Here is a 16,861-nt window from a genome sequence, read left to right on the forward strand (position 1 = left end):
GCTTCACATGCTCTCCACCATTTCAACAACTTTTGGTTCTCTGGTCCTGACTGCCCTTTCGCTGTGGACATCCAGTCCCTCCACACTTCCATGTCCCTTCAGGAAAGCCTCAATGCTCTCCGTTTCTTCCTTGACAACAGACTCAGCCAATTCCCCTCCACCAACACCTGCCTCCATCTGGCAGAACTGGTACTCATCCTTAAGAACTTCTCTTTTGGCTCCTCCCACTTCCTCCAGATACCAATCGCAGCCCTGGGCCCAGCTCTGTTGGCTTTTGTTGTCGGCTAAGTGGAGCATATGTTCATGTTCCATGTAGCCAACCCCGATAATGCTCCCCAACTCTTCTCCACTACATTGATGACTGTATTGCTGCTCCTTTTGCACGTGAAAAATTCATCAATTTCGTAAACTTTGCTTCCAATTTCCACCCCACCCTTAAGTACAATTAGTTAATCTCCAACATCTCTCTTCCCTTTCTTGATCTCTCTGTCTCCATCTCTGGAGACAAGTTATAGTTATCAACTAGCATCTTTTGCAAATCCGCTGACTCCCTCTGTTAACTTGACTACACCTCTTCCCACTTGTCACTTGCAAGGGTGCTTTTCCCTTCTCTTCCATTCTCCATACCCACTGCATCAGTTCTAATGATGAGGCTTTTGAGATGTTCTCTTTCTTTTTTGGAAAATGAGCTTTCCTGTCCTCAGTCATCACCCGTATCTTTTCTATTTCCTTGAATGTCTGCCCTCACCCAATCCCACAACCCCCCCCATGACATAACAAGGATAGATACAGTTACCATCTCATAAGTTTCTGCATCCAACACATTATTCACTGCAACTTACGCTATCTTCCGTGAGATCCCAGCACTAAGCACAATTTCCTCTCTCTTCCCCTCACCACATTCTGCAGGGGATTCCTCTTTCTGCAGTTCCCTTGTCCACTCATCCTTCCCCCACTGTTGCCCCTCCAGGCTCTTGTTTCTGCTAACTGTTAAACCTGCCCCCACACCTCCTTTCTCACCACCAGTTAGGGTCCTCAAACGTAAACCCATTGCACTCTGAGCACCGGGTGAGGCCGCCTCTACATCAGTGGGACCTGACACAGAATGGGGGATTTGTTTCACTAAGCATCTTCACTGTGTTCACTGCAAGAGCCAGGATCTCCTGGTGTCCAGCCATTTTAATTCCACTTTCCATTCTCACACTGACATATCTGTTCATGGCCTCCTCTATCGCCATTTTGAAGCCAGACCATTCTGTTCTCTTCCCCCTCCCATCCTTATTATAGCTCATCCCATGGTCCCTTTACCCCTTCTCTTTCCCCTCCCTCACTGTCCATTATCTTCACTTTCCTCACTCTGATTTCCCCACCTCCTTCCATTGTCATCTGTCCTCCCCTATTGGATTCCTTCTTCTCCAGCCATTTGCCTCTTCCACCTATCATCTCCCAGCTTCTCACTTCATTTCCTTTTTTCCCCTCCCCCCCACCCTCCTGTCTTCTCCCTCACTTGGTTCAGATATTTCCTGCCAACTTATGCTCCCTCTTTCCTGCTTACTTTTTTTATTCTGGCTTCTGTCTTCTTCCTTTCCAGACCATGAACAGTGTAGTGGGGTGGCTCTGTAGGGTAGCGGTTAGCGTAACACTGTTACCTCACCAGCAACCTGGGTTCAATTGCTCTGCTGAATGTAAGGAGTATGTACAGTACCTTCTGTCCATGACCATGTGAGTTTTTTACGGGTGCTCCCACGTTCTAAAGCCATATAGACGAGAAGGTTAATTAACCATGTGTCTAATTGGGTGCTGTAGGCTCACTGAGCCGAAAGGCTCTGTCACTGTGGGCTAAAATTTGAAACACTAAATCCTATTGAAGGGTTTCCATTCAAAATGTTGACAGTGTACATCCATCTATATACGCTCTTTGCTCTATTGAGTTCCTTCAGCTTTATGTATGTGTTCTTCGCAATGAAGTTTTCTTTTTGTAAGACATTTCTCTTAACAGCAATATATATTTTTAAATAATCTAATTTTAATTACATGGATTTGAACTTAGGGTGCGACTGTTGCCTCCCAATGCTGGATGAATAATTGGTCGGCATGTAATCAATCTTTCCAAATGTGATTCTGTAAACACCATACTTAAGGACTGATGCATATCACAGTTTTCAAAGAAGATTTGGAAATAAGTTCTATATTTCTTAACAGATTTTGCAGTAATATCTATGATTTGTTTTCATAAAAGTGTTCAGTAAGTATATATGCTTGCTGGCCTGGGAGGGATGTATACTCACCGGCAGGCGAATGTTGTGAGTTACCGCATTTGCCAGTTCAGGGTAGAAATCAAGTGCATGCCCTCCTGCACCGTACCTAATGCAGTTCATATGTACAACACGGCCTCATTATCAGTGTGACCAAGAAAGCAATGCCTACAAGTACATAAAGAGTTTTATTTTCCAGTCTCACTGATTGAGTAACCAGCAATGCATTTTATATGTGTGATATGATTGACAGAATTTTCCCTTTCTGTATGGTAATTTATTGAAGTTCTGTGAAGCGGAGGCAGACCATTTACAGTCTTGGTGCTGCATTTGACCCTGATAGAAGCTTTCAAATTTCATCTTTTTTCTGTCAAAAAGATGACCTGCTTCAACCTCCATATAAGACTGTGGCTCTCCCTCAGTGCATCTGCTGCTGAATTTTCATCTGTCCCAAGAGCTTTATTTTAATGCCACTCAAACTGTTCTTGGTATCGGTATTGGGTTGCTTCTGTCGCATGTTACGAGATACACTGGAAACTTTAGTTTTTCAAGCTACTTATACAGATCATTTCAAAACCTAAATACTTTGAAATCGTACAAGGAAAAAGCAATAACAGAATTCAGGATATAGATTTATGCTTAGAGTTAATGAGAAAGTGCAATGCAGGTAGACAATAAGGTGTACGAGCCTTGACAAAGCAGGTTGTGAAGTCAACAGTTCATCCTTAATGTGCAAAAAGTCCATTTAAGAGTTTGATAACAGTGGGATAGAAGCTGTCCTTGAAAGTGGCGGTGTGTGCTTTCAAGCTTTTGTGTCTTCTGCCTGATGAAAGGGAGTAAGCAGAGGAGCGAAGGTCTGCGATCGGAGGGGGTCTTTGAATAGTTTGGTTTTCGAGGTGTGAGAAGGGTAGAAAGAGTCCAATGCATCCCGGCTTCCTTTTGTATAAAGGTACTTATAGAGACCAAAAAAATTGATCCAGAATCAAAAAAAGATTGTCGCCAGCCTGTGACCCCAGATGGAGTTGTTACATTTGCATGACGCACCCTCAGCTCCAATGAAGTGACTGTTCCAAAGGTTTAAATCCTTTATTGATAATTAGCAAACATACAATCTTCATCCAATATTAAGTGATATTAAATGGTCAGCAAAGATATGACCTCCGCTGGTACCAAACTACAAGAATAGGCAAGAAGACATAACTTATTCCTTTCACTTTTACCACGCCCCCACTAATGTGACTAGTTACCGTAAAGGCATCTGTTAGTCTTGCGAGACCATGGATCTGCGCCTGGATAGTCTTCACTCTCCAGGGCGCAGGCCTGGGCAAGGTTGTATGGAAGACCAGCAGTTGCCCATGCTACAAGTCTCCCCTCTCTACGACACCGATGTTGTCCAAGGGAAGGGCATTAGGACCCATACACACCAGTGTCGTGGCAGAGCAATGTGTGATTAAGTGCCTTGCTCAAGGACACAACACGTTCCCTCAGCTGGGGCTTGAACTCACGACCTTCAGGTCATTAGTCCAATGCCTTAACCACTTGGCCACGTGCCCACACCTCTAGTTACCGTAATGCACATAATAAATGGTCAACACGAACACATGGCTTCTACATTGTCTATCCAAAACTCTGCTTCCTGTACTTCAGCTTGTACTGTCCCATACATCCAAAACTTCAACACTGGTATCCAGCATTGTCCTAGTTTTAACAAGTTCTAACTTATTTCTTTAAACTTCTCCTTCTCAACAATCACCTTCGAGTAACACAAGTCTCGGAGATCGCTGTGCTCCTCTGCTTCTGGTATTCTGTGCATTGATGCTCGAGACATACCAGTAAGAGAAGCAGGGGAAAATAAAACATAAAGTACAAGAAAGTAACAAAAGAATTTATGAAAAAACGTTAGAAAACTGAAAAAGGAAGACATATTTCTGTAGTTTGGTAATGGTGACTTAAGACCTGAATGACTTCCTGTCCCTGAGCATTAATAGGAGCTACCTGCTGTAAATGGAGCAAAGATTTGGGAACAGCTTCTTTCCAACTGTGATAAGACTGCTGAACGGTTCCTGACCCAGATCTGGGCCGTACCCTCCAAATATCCAGACCTGTCTGTCGGCTTTTTTGCACTACCTTACTTTCCCTTTTCTATTTTCTATTTATGATTTATAATTTGAATTTTTAATATTTACTATCGATTTGTACTTCAGGGAGCATGAAGAGCAGAATCAAATGTGATGATTGTACGCTCTATCAAATGTTTGGCGACAATAAAGTATAAAGTATATTCTCATACTAAATTCTGTGGCATCAATTGCTTAATTTGTGTAGTGTGTATGGAAAGAGTTAAATTTGATTCCTTCATGGCATGTGATAAAATATGTGGCACTAAATGGAAAAATAGAAATACTTTGAGGTCCAAAGCATCTAGGCCAGAACCTACGTCATTATGTCCCACATAATGACATCAGTAAAGGATTAAATAGTTTCGCACAAAATGTTAACAAAATCCTTTACTCATTTTGTAACAGAAATCAAAGATTTCCACTTTTGAAAAGATGTGGGCTTTCATGAGCAGCAGACAGCAAACGGCCCTCGTTAAGTCCAATGAAGAAGGAATCCAGCGAGTTCTTGCTGCCAATTATGCCTTTCTAATGGAATCTACTACCATTGAATACATCACCCAGAGGAACTGCAATCTGACCCAGATAGGAGGTCACATTGACTCAAAAGGCTATGGTATCGGAACTCCCCTAGGTATGAGAAAATCAGTTCTTAAAAAAAAAGTTATCACAGTAGCTTTTAATGCAGACTGGAGTGGACTCTGTTACCAGCTGGTTAAAAAGTTCATTTTATCCTCTGATTTATTTATTGCAAGTATTTCTAATTAAAATTCAAGTACATAATGTTTCATGACAGATACAATTCAATTTAGAACAATTTAACAGGTTTGCCAAGCAGATTGTTATGAATCATTGTATATCTGTATTCGGGTTTTCTGCTGCTAGTTTAAATTGAACGTTCAAATTGAATTTGGGAAAATGCCATGAAAATATCTTTCACTGCCGTGGCTTTACGCTGGTTGTTAGCATAATAACAGCTAGTGCAAAGCCAACTTAACTGAGAGTGACTAGATGTCGGCAGTCTGCAAACTTTGCTTGCTATCACTTCACTTCAGTCCTGGCTATCAACCAAATGTCCCACTGAATTATCATGACCCTTAATATTTAATGTACATAACTGACCATGATACAGAGATCGTACACGCCAACATTGCTACTTTGAAGTGGCTCCAGTTTACCCAGAATAACTAGACTACATTTATATTCTTTTAATTGACCATTAAATCCATAAGACCATTAGACAGCGGAGAATAATTAGGCCATTTGGCCCATAGAGCCTGCTCTACCATTCAGACATGGCTGGATTTTTATCTCTCTCAACCTCGTTCTCCTGCCTTCTCCCTGTAATGTTTGATCCACCTCTGCTTTAAATATACTCAATGGCTTGTCCTCCACAGCCATATGTGGCAATGGATTCCACAGGTTCTCCACCTTCTGGCTAAAGAAATTCCTCCTCATCTCTGTTCTAAAGAGGTGTTCTTGTATTCTGAGCTGGGCCTCCCCATTATTGGAAAATAACTCTCCACATCCACTCTATCAACAGTCGGCCTTTCAGTATTTGATAGGTTTCAATGAGATCCTTCCTCAGTTTTCTAAACTCGGTGACTACAGGCCCAGAGTTACCATGTGTTAGCCTTTTCATTCCCTGGATCTTTTTCGTGAACCTCCTCTGGACCCTCTCCAATGCCAGTACATCCTTTCTCAGATAGGGGGCCCAGTGCTGCTCACAGTACTCCAAATATGACCTGACCAATGTCCTATAACACCTCATTTATATTCAAGTGCTCTCGAAATGAATGCTAAGATATGAAAAGGACAGAAGTTTGCATTAACTGTATTGTTCTTTAACGTGTCATGATCTACGTACTTCCTCTTCCCTCACGCTGCAGGCTCCCCATATAAAGAAAAGATAACTATTGCAGTCCTACAGCTTCAGGAGGATGGCAAGCTGCACATGATCAAAGAGAAATGGTGGCGGGGCAACGGCTGTCCTGAGGAGGAGGGCAAGGAGGCCAGCGCTCTTGGGATCCAAAACATCGGGGGCATCTTCATTGTGTTGGCAGCCGGGCTGGTGTTGTCCGTGTTTGTGGCAATAGGAGAGTTTATTTATAAGCTCCGAAAAACTGCAGAACGTGAACAGGTAAGAGAGAAATAAAAATCAAATGCCCTCACCTATTTACAACAAGGAGAAATATATAGATTGTTATTCCTGAAAATTGGTTTTCAAGGTGTCCCTGGAAACAGGACACTTTTGATGTTGTCTTTCCCTTTACGCTTTATCTTTTGCTTGCTCTTGGCAACATGACTGATTTATTAGGTTCACGTGCAGGTATCTGATCTGGAGCTTTCACCCCTGTTTCGAAAGTTGGGAGGAGCATGTGATCTGAAAGTAGCTCAGATCTGTCCACGCTGACACAAGGTTTCTAACTGCGTGTCCGTGTGCTAATTTTGTTTTCCGTTTGAGACTCCTACCTGAATAATGAATGAAGCTGTACATCCACAGTAATAACGAACGAGGAGAGCAACACGTTCAGTGTATATTGACGAAAATCAAAACACTACAGAAATTAGAAAGTTGAAATGAGGACGAATAGTACTGAACGAACTCAACAGGCTGTATAGCATCTGTGGAAAAGGAAAAGGAGTGAAGATTTCAGATTGGAGACCTTTCATCTGTACAGTCTTTCACTTTTTCACTTTCCTCGAATGCTGCCTGACTAGCTGACTGTTTCCAGTATTTTTGTTATTAATTATCGATTACAGTGATATTGAGACTGCTCCTGACAACATTGATGCCCTCTAGCAGAGGAGAAAACAAGCAAGAGGAAAAAAATAATTTAGCCGAGGCTCCTATTTCTAATCACTGTCCTGTGATAGGTTTGTCAAACTGAAAGAAAGTTGTTTAGGCCATGTTCAGATTTAACTTGAATGCATTAAATCATCTGCCCCTAACTCGGTGTTAAAATATTACCCACAATATTATTGGTGTTTTGAATGAATTGCCAGTTTGGATCTATCCTTCAGCAGAAATCGAATAAGCTGGTTGATCTGACACGAAACCTTTGCAGCACAGATTCCAATATAGATAAAATGTATTTGAAAAGGGAATTGGAGAAATACTAGAAAAGGTAACTTCAGGGATAGTAAGGCAATTGGCTACTATTTTTGTGTCTCAGCCAAAATGTCGACTATTTATTCACCTCCATAGATGCTGCCTGACCGGCTGAGTTCCTCCACCATTCTGTGTGTTGGGATTTGTAGCATCTTCAGAATCTCATGTGTTTAAGATTCTTGCTGCTGTATTTTCCCCCAGTACATGAAATTGATGGGAATGTGAAAGAATAAAATGAGTGTCGTCTGTGTGGGGTGTGTGCATTTCCCTGTGACTGCCTGAGTCTTTCTCAATTACTCCCATTATCCACACGATGCGTGGGCTGTTAGTTCGATTGTCAGTGTGAATTTCCCATCGTCTGTAGGTGAGTGACTGAGGCTGGAACGCTTTAGTGGGAATCTGATTGTTGTGTGAGCTGACATTGATTTGATTGGTCAAACTGACCTCTTTCTATGACATTTAGGAAAACCTAAATGGGGCAGATCTTAAATAGGTTTTTTGCATCTGTATTTACTAAGGAAACTGGCATGAAGTCTGTGGAATTAAGGGAATCAAGTAGTGAGATCATGGAAACTGTACAGATTGAAAAGGAGGAGGTGCTTGCTGCCTTGAGGAAAATTAAAGTGGATAAATCCCCGGGACTTGACAGGGTGTTCCCTCGGCCCTTGAAGGAGACTAGTGTTGAAATTGCGGGGGCTCTGGCAGTAATATTTAAAATGTCGCTGTCTACGGGTGAGGTGCCGGAGGATTGGAGAGTGGCTCATGTTGTTCCGTTGTTTAAAAAAGGATCGAAAAGTAATCCGGGAAATTATAGGCCGGTAAGTTTAATGTCGGTAGTAGGTAAGATATTGGAGGGAATACTAAGAGACAGAATCTACAAGCATTTGGATAGACTGGGACTTATTAGGGAGAGTCAACATGGCTTTGTGCGTGGTAGGTCATGTTTGACCAATCTATTGGAGTTTTTCGAGGAGGTTACCAGGAAAGTGGATGAAGGGAAGGCAGTGGATATTGTCTACATGGATTTCAATAAGGCCTTTGACAAGGTCCCGCATGGGAGGTTAGTTAGGAAAATTCAGTCGCTAGGTATACATGGAGAGGTGGTAAATTGGATTAGACATTGGCTCAATGGAAGAAGCCAAAGAGTGGTAGTAGAGAATTGCTTCTCTGAGTGGAGGCCTGTGACTAGTGGTGTGCCACAGGGATCAGTGCTGGGTCCATTGTTATTTGTCATCTATATCAATGATCTGGATGATAATGTGGTAAATTGGATCAGCAAATTTGCTGATGATACAAAGATTGGAGGTGTAGTAGACAGTGAGGAAGGTTTTCAGAGCCTGCAGAGGGACTTGGACCAGCTGGAAAAATGGGCTGAAAAATGGCAGATGGAGTTTAATACAGACAAGTGTGAGGTATTGCACGTTGGAAGGACAAACCAAGGTAGAACATACAGGGTTAATGGTAAGGCACTGAGGAGTGCAGTAGAACAGAGGGATCTGGGAATACAGATACAAAATACCCTAAAAGTGGCGTCACCGGTGCATAGGGTCATAAAGAAAGCTTTTGGTACATTGGCCTTTATTAATCAAAGTATTGAGTATAAGAACTGGAATGTTATGAGGTTGTATAAGGCATTGGTGAGGCCGAATCTGGAGTATTGTGTTCAGTTTTGGTCACCATATTACAGGAAGGATATAAATAAGGTTGAAAGAGTGCAGAGAAGGTTTACAAGGATGTTGCCAGGACTTGAGAAACTCAGTTACAGAGAAAGGTTGAATAGGTTAGGACTTTATTCCCTGGGGCGTAGAAGAATGAGGGGAGATTTGACAGAGGTATATAAAATTATGATGGGTATAGATAGAGTGAATGCAAGCAGGCGTTTTCCACTGAGGCAAGGGGAGAAAAAAACCAGAGGACATGGGTTAAGGGTGAGGGGGGAAAAGTTTAAAGGGGACATTAGGGGGGGCTTCTTCACACAGAGAGTGGTGGGAGTATGGAATGAGCTGCCAGATGAGGTGGTAAATGCAGGTTCTTTTTTAACATTTAAGAATAAATTGGACAGATACATGGATGGTAGGTGTATGGAGGGATATGGTCCACGTGCAGGTCAGTGGGACTAGGCAGAAAATGGTTCGGTACAGCCAAGAAGGGACAAAAGGCCTGTTTCTGTGCTGTAGTTTCTATGGTTCTATATGGCAAAATGAATTGGTGCAGAATTAGTCTAAATGGGTATTTGATGGTCACTGCAGATTTTGAGGTGCTGTACTGTATGACTTTGAGACAGGAGGTATCAGGAAAGGAGATGAGAATTTTCGAGAGTTTTAGAAGCAGCTGTGGAGCACACTCTGAATGCCCTTTGTCAGTACTATAGATTTTCACTGTAATTTGCAGCATATGGTGCAGAGTTTAAAAGCAATAGGGCTGACTAGCTGGAGCAAACATCAGCTTTCTGTTATTTTCCCAACAAGTTCTGGGCCGATATGTTTCACTTGTTCAAGTTTACTTGTCACTTCTGCTGTACACACGCATACAGCGTCCCTCCGGGGCCAAGGTGCAAAACATAGGACATACAGTCATACCCAGCACGACACACACAGGGTAGCGCAGTGGTGTCAGAGTTCAGAGGTCAATTCTGGCGTTCTCTGAAAGGAGTCTGTACATCCTACCTGTGGAATGTGTGGGTTTTCTCCAAATGCCTCAGTTTCATCCCACAGATGTACCAGTTAGCAGGTTAATTGGTCATTGTAATTTATTCCGTGATGAGGCTAGGGTTAAATCAGGGGTTGCTGGGCGGTGCCACTCGAAGGGCCGAATATATCTCAATAAATAAATAAATATACTTACAATATTATGTTTGTACATACAGTCACGAAGAGATATTATTAGGACAAACAACAGGAATTCTGCAGATGCTGGAAATTCAAGCAACACACATCAAAGTTGCTGGTGAATGCAGCAGGCCAGGCAGCATCTCTAGGAAGAGGTACAGTCGACGTTTCAGGCCAAGACCCTTCGTCATGAAACGTCGACTGTACCTCTTCCTAGAGATTATTAGGACAAGTTCCTGGGTGTATTGCATGGGATGTTGTCCTGGAGCCATGTCTCTGCAAGAACAATACACAGCAATTCCTCATCTGGTGCTGGTCAGCCACAGGAGATCCAGCTTGTTTTCCAAGGAACCAACACTGGAGAGCTGCACCGACGGAGGGGCCAGCCACCAACCTAGCACGGACGGTATTTCCAGCGTGCCCGCTGTGCCCCTCTGTTCTCTCCCACGTCACCTTTCATGCCTCCTACCCCCGGAAAGGTGAAAAGAGGGTGAGTGTCAATCACTGCTTGGAACCGCAAGGTATACTTTGAGTATATCTGCATCCCATTGTGACAGCAGTTGTCCCTCTATGCACAGATGCGATGGAAAACTTACCTACAGCAGCTTCACAGGCACTTAGCATCAGATAGGCAGCATTCACAAGAAGCCTCTCGTAAAGTCAGCATTGCCCTCTGTCCTTGATGTGGGCCATCATCTTGAACCATTGTGTCCATGTAGTGAAGGTATTTAGAAGGCAGTGCCATGTAATGAGACGCAGTAACATGACCCAGCAGTGTTGAAGGATACTAATTGATTACCACATTACCACATATTTTCCTACTTGATAAATGAAGCCATTCAGCCCGTAAAGCCTATGCCAGCTCACGGATCGGCATCGTCCCCATCGCCATTAACTTTCCCTAATTAACCAACCAACACAGGTCTTGGGATGTGAGAGGAAACAAGCATAGCCGGAGGAAACCCATGCAGTGAGAGCAGGAACTTCACCCAGAAAAGAGTAAAGCGATTGAAACAGGTTGTGTTACTGTGCTGTAGGAATATTATTTATTGCTTCTCTTTTATTTAAGTCTCTCGTGGCAAGCATGCATATTTCAGAATGAACATTGTATCATGACTTGCTTGTTCAAAATGGCCTGTTCATGGCTTTATCCTAGTGAAAAAATAATGTACACAGTAGAAGTGGTATTACCAAATATGTGAATATTATTTCCCCAGAGGTCCTTGTGCAGTGCCATGGTCCAGGAGCTACGATTATCTCTCACTTGCCAGCGGAGGGTGAAACACAAACCTCAGGCACCAGTCATGGTAAAGACCGAGGCAGTAATCAACATGCACACGTTCAATGACCGACGACTGCCCGGCAAAGACAACATGACCTGCAACACCGGGCTGACTCCGGTGTTCCCCTAGGAGACGTGGAAGCCTGTGCTGGGAGCAGAATTGGCGCGCTCTGGCACTGGACGAGGACAGAGGCTGGAGCTTTGTTTCAGAGGCAGGGCCTGCCGGACATTGAAAGTGTTTCGAAAGTGGCAAAATCACACAGAGCATGAACAATGCGATAGGCAATGCATGGACAAATCAAAAGAACACATCACAAGGCTGCAGGTAGTGTTTCTGAAACTTGGACCAGGATGAAAGGGGACATCAAAGTCCAAATGGTAAATGTGTGGGGAATTCAGTGCTGACCTGTTGGAAGGAATGGACCCAAGAATTGCAACAATGCAATTATACCTTGATGGAAACCTTCAGCTCGGCAATAACAGCATCCATTCTTTTGGGTATAGGTATTGACTCGGACAGGAGGCATCTGTGGATATTGATTTCAAACGTCCTGCACATAATAAGCTCATTCAAGGGTGCAGATAACCATTTAACTCACAGCATGGAAAGTTGCTGTCGTGTCTCGGCAGCTGTTACTCCTTTACCTCAGTGCTGTGCTTCCTTTTTGCCATTGAATGAGACTAACAGACAGAGCTGGAAGTGAATGTTGCCTCCAGAAAACTGTGAGAAATGGGGAGGGAGGGGAAAACAAAAAAAAAAAAAATCACAATGGAATGGACTAAGCAGATATCACAGTGACAAGCAGCGTATAAAAATTGTAGTTGTTTTCATATTTTGTGTCCAGATTTTTATCCAATTGTTTAATTTGTGCTTGATTAACAGAAAGAACACATGGCGGTCATTTTATCAAATGAAGGTTTTGAAGGGATTGTGGTGTGAACAAAATTTCAATTCAGTAGAAGTTACCAAAGAACTATCTGCTTACTAGAGGTAGTCTGTGGAATATCTGTTGCTTTTTTTTTTAAAAGAGTGTTTAGGCTTTATATATATAAAATCTGAACTTTTGGAGTTTCTGACTACTAAACCACAGGTGGCTTCTGGCTTTTTGTAGGTGTCAATATCTCGGGGCATCCCAGTAGATGGCTGGCTGGAGCCTGACCTATCGAAAGCATGCACCCTTAGGACAGGGGTGTAACTGAATAAAACAATCCCCTTTGTGATACCACTGGAGCCACAGAAAGCACATCTTCTGTAGTTAGGTTCTGGCTTGCCTTCTACTAGGCCACAACAGGTCAGCAAATGTTCATTTAAAAGATGCTTTTTGCTCCTCCTATCTTTTTATTCTCAGTGTTAAATAGAAAATGCTGTAACACCCCTCATTCCAGATTTTGAAAATTTTGACATTTGTAAATGATACCACTTTAAATTCAACATTACTAGAAACACAGAGTGCACAATCATAATCTTTTCAATCTTCTTTGAAGCAAAGGCGTAAAAGAGAGGAAGACAAGCACTGAGGTAGACTATTGAGATGAGAACCTTTCTAATGCTTTACGTTTGAGACAAGTTGAGTTAGTTGCCATGAGAGTTGATATTATTAAAATCTTAATCCCCTTAACGCCTGCTCTGATTTATTATTAATAATATTCATCTTTAAGGATCTCATGAACTTATACAAATTGAGTCTATTTTTGTTTCATTTTAATACTTGCTGACAGTTCTTTGGCATTTGGTTCCCCTTGACACAAGCTGTAAAACTAGGAGACTCCCAGATATTTCCTGCTGTGTATCAGTGTTGACCCCGTGTACTTTTAAAACTGTAGAGAACTCTGTGAATCTTGTTATATATTGATAATTTCATGAAGAGGCCTATAATGAAGCATTTCTTTGAACTTGCTTTAGTAGTAATAATTAAGAAGGTGAACTGGACAAGTTAATGGAAGCTGAACAGTGTACCTGTGGTCTATGCCATGGTAACAAATCTGATGCAATATTAAGAAATCAGGCTTCATTCACTTCTCCCAAAGATGAGAAATGAAAGCCAGGAGGAGGCCAAATGGTCTCTCCTACATTCTCCATATTCAATAAAATTATGGAGACACAGACACTGCAAATGCTGGAATGTGGGACATCAAAATGCTGGAGGAACACAGCAACAACTGAAGAGGGAAGGGAATTTTTGACTTTTCAGTTGTGATCATTCTGAAACATTGCTGATCCCTCGCTCCCTCCCAGATGCTGTTCAACCCATTGAGTTTCCCCAGCAGATTGTTTGCTGGCTGATCTTTCTTCTCTACACTTTTTCACAACAACCCTCGTTTCTTTGATTCACATAATGTTTAAATATCTATTGATCTCAGCCATGAATATACTCATTCCTTGATTGTTTGAGAAAACCACAAAGCCAAGACTTACTTTCTTGAATGCCTGTTATCTGAGGCACATTGGAGATACCATTGGTTTGCCACAGATTAGATGGGTTTGGACAGAAGGTCAAGGCAGTTCGGTGCACTGCAGTAGTTAGCTGACCGTTTGATGAACCTGTGTCTTTCAGAAATAATGATGGAGAGCTCAGATGTGTTAGCAAATGAGCAACATCTTTTGTTCACTGCCTCATTCAAAATGCAACATTTAAAAAAAATAATGACTGAAACCTAAACTGACAGACGATTCTGGGCAGGATCATCCCAAAGCAGGTCCCCATGTTATTTTCCCTCAATCAAAAGAGGAAAGTGGGTTCAGTTAACTTTAACTGCCATCAGGGTGCTCAGCAATACCAGTGCCTGCCTGACGTTTGCCGGCAATGAATTTGAAGACACACATTCTGGACGGGAGCTTCTTCCCCTCCTCTATCAGATTTCTGAATAGGCAGTGAAAAAATACATGAGCATTACTTCTTTAGCTCTCCTTTTGCACTACTTAATTAATTTAATATTTTATATATATTTCTTATTATGATTTATAGTTTTTATGTATTGCTGCTGTAAAACAACAAATTTCAACATGTTTGTTCATGATACTGAACCTGATTCTCATCCTGATTCTGAAGCTCTGTGAGAATGTTGTGATTCTCTTGATCAGAACACCTTTTTTGTAATTTGATTTGAAGGCCGAATTGGGCTGTAATGGGTGTGCATATCCCATTAGACTGGTGAGTAAAGGATGGGTCCATTAATTTCTAAAGGATCTCTTATGCACTACGGCAGGACTGTGCACATGGAGTTGATTATTAGTATTCATTCACAGCTTGAAGGTTGTTAAAGTTGGAATGTAATACATCTCCTGCAAGTATTTTAAATGGCTTCTCTGATTGATGTGCAGCTTGTACAAGTTCCCCTGCCATTCTGCACATATTCTCTCTCTCATGCATGTGCATGTCTATATCCACAGACTCTCAGGACATCCATTTAATTCCAATAAGAAATCATTGATGGTATCAGTGGATCTTTCAGCCTATCAAATCAATCATTTGGCTATGACAAAAACAAAATAAATCACATCTTCCTTTTTTACCCCTTTCAAATTTCCTTGTTCGCATTTTCTGCAAATTATATTTGAATCCTATTCATATTGACTGTGAAGCACTGCAGTGATCCCAAGTTCTGTGTTCTCATTTATGGTCTCTTCTTCCTGATATAAAAGGGGTTAGATTATGAAGACACGTAGTCCCCCTTTTATTGTCATTTAGTAATGAATGCATTAAGAAATGATACATTATTTCCTCCGGTGTAATATCTCAAAAACACAGGACAAACCAAGGCTGAAAAAAACTGACAGAACCACATAATTATACATATAGTTACAACAGTGCACAATACCATCATTTGATGAAGAAAGTCCGTGAGCACAGTAAAGTTCAAAGTTTCTGAAATGTCCCACATCTCACGCAGACGGGAGAGGGAAGAAAAGCTCTCCCTGCCATGCCGACCACAATCCGACTGAGTCATCCGAAAACTTCGGGCTCTGATCAGCTCTCCAACACCGAGTACTGAGCGCCATCTCTGTCTGAGCGATTCGACCTCTTTCTCGATCGCCAAAAGCAGGCGTGGCCGGGGATTTTGAGGCCTACCCTCCAAAAGGTTCCCGACCACACAGTAACGACAGCAGCAAACGGGCAATTCAGAAATTTCTCCAGATGTTCCTCTGTGGTTTCACGTCCATTCTCCATCAAATCAGAATTGTCCATGGCCCCCATTTAACAGATACAATATAATTTTCACCGGAGAGCTGCGCACGCGTGGCGCGCTGCCATCTTCTCCTCCCACCGAGTAGGTTACCCTTGGCAAGCAATTCTATCAGTCTCAGAATAAGTCATATTTTAAAGTGGTAGTTACAGGGAGTTTAAAAAAGTACCAATGTATCAAGAAAGTTGCACTGATAACTAAAATATAAAGAAAATACTGGTCATAATCTAAGATTACTGAGTTCCTTATTCCTGCCAAACCACTCAGTCCCAGTACTTTTTCACAGGCTCTTCGGTTACCCCAATCTGAACATCCAGGTTTAAAACATGAATACTCTCGTGTACTTTAAGGTTCAAACCTTGCTGGAGATAATGCCAGACAACATTCAGAGTCCAGTAGATAGCTCCAGGAGCAAATGAACCAGAAATCTCTCAACTCATTTCTCCATTTGATGTTTGCAGACAGTATAGAAAGGAAAGCTAATCTGAATGGGAGATACACCAGAGGCATTTTAGACATGAAACCAATTCATGAAAATTGTTCTCTACATTTAAAGATGTGTGGTATTATTTTACCTTGAGTTAGTATTTAATGTTAGTAAATGAGTCTAACAAGAATGTGCCTTCTTAGTTTGTTGCATGTTACGTACTAAGGAAAATATTGCACTAACTCCAAACTGACTCTGTAGTCATAGTCACAACCACCATGGCCCAAACCCCAACAATGACATCACCCCACTTCCCAACCAAACACTTGCAAACTTTCACAATGTTCTCATATACAAAACATAGCATGTATATACAGCTGGTTGTTCAACCACAGCAACAAAATCATCCACAAAGATCCCATTAACACACTCCATTTTTTCCTGCAAGTGAAGAGTATGCATAGTCATTACCAGCCTCAGTAATGTGCATGGCTCCTGCAGCTTCCATCTTTAAAGACAGAATCTTGGCTGATATAAGGCCAGCTGTCAGAGAGACAAAGACTATGATGTGGAGATCACTGTACACTCACCTTCCACTCCCTCATCATTGCACAGTCATTTACAAACTGCAAGCATTGTAAGCAAACATGCCTAA

At 42.0% G+C, this 16,861-nt stretch overlaps 1 protein-coding gene across 7 annotated transcripts in view; it reads left to right on the top strand.

Moving 5' to 3' along the window:
- grik3 (glutamate ionotropic receptor kainate type subunit 3) overlaps window positions 1-16,861 on the top strand; it is a 591,681-nt gene that overhangs the window by 552,078 nt on the left and 22,742 nt on the right. For 4 of the 7 annotated variants that reach the window (XM_072247413.1, XM_072247417.1, XM_072247414.1 and 1 more), the window contains 3 exons: window positions 4,781-5,006; window positions 6,262-6,512; window positions 11,530-14,505. In XM_072247413.1, the coding sequence (XP_072103514.1) occupies window positions 4,781-5,006; window positions 6,262-6,512; window positions 11,530-11,724 (672 nt within the window). In that variant the 3' untranslated portion in view covers window positions 11,725-14,505. Of the gene's footprint in view, window positions 1-4,780; window positions 5,007-6,261; window positions 6,513-11,529; window positions 14,506-16,861 lie in introns of those variants that run through there. The other 3 variants (XR_011883665.1, XM_072247415.1, XR_011883664.1) reach the window with 2 other exon arrangements.

Source organism: Mobula birostris, chromosome 30 (genome assembly GCF_030028105.1).
Source record: "Mobula birostris isolate sMobBir1 chromosome 30, sMobBir1.hap1, whole genome shotgun sequence".
NCBI lineage: Eukaryota > Metazoa > Chordata > Chondrichthyes > Myliobatiformes > Myliobatidae > Mobula > Mobula birostris.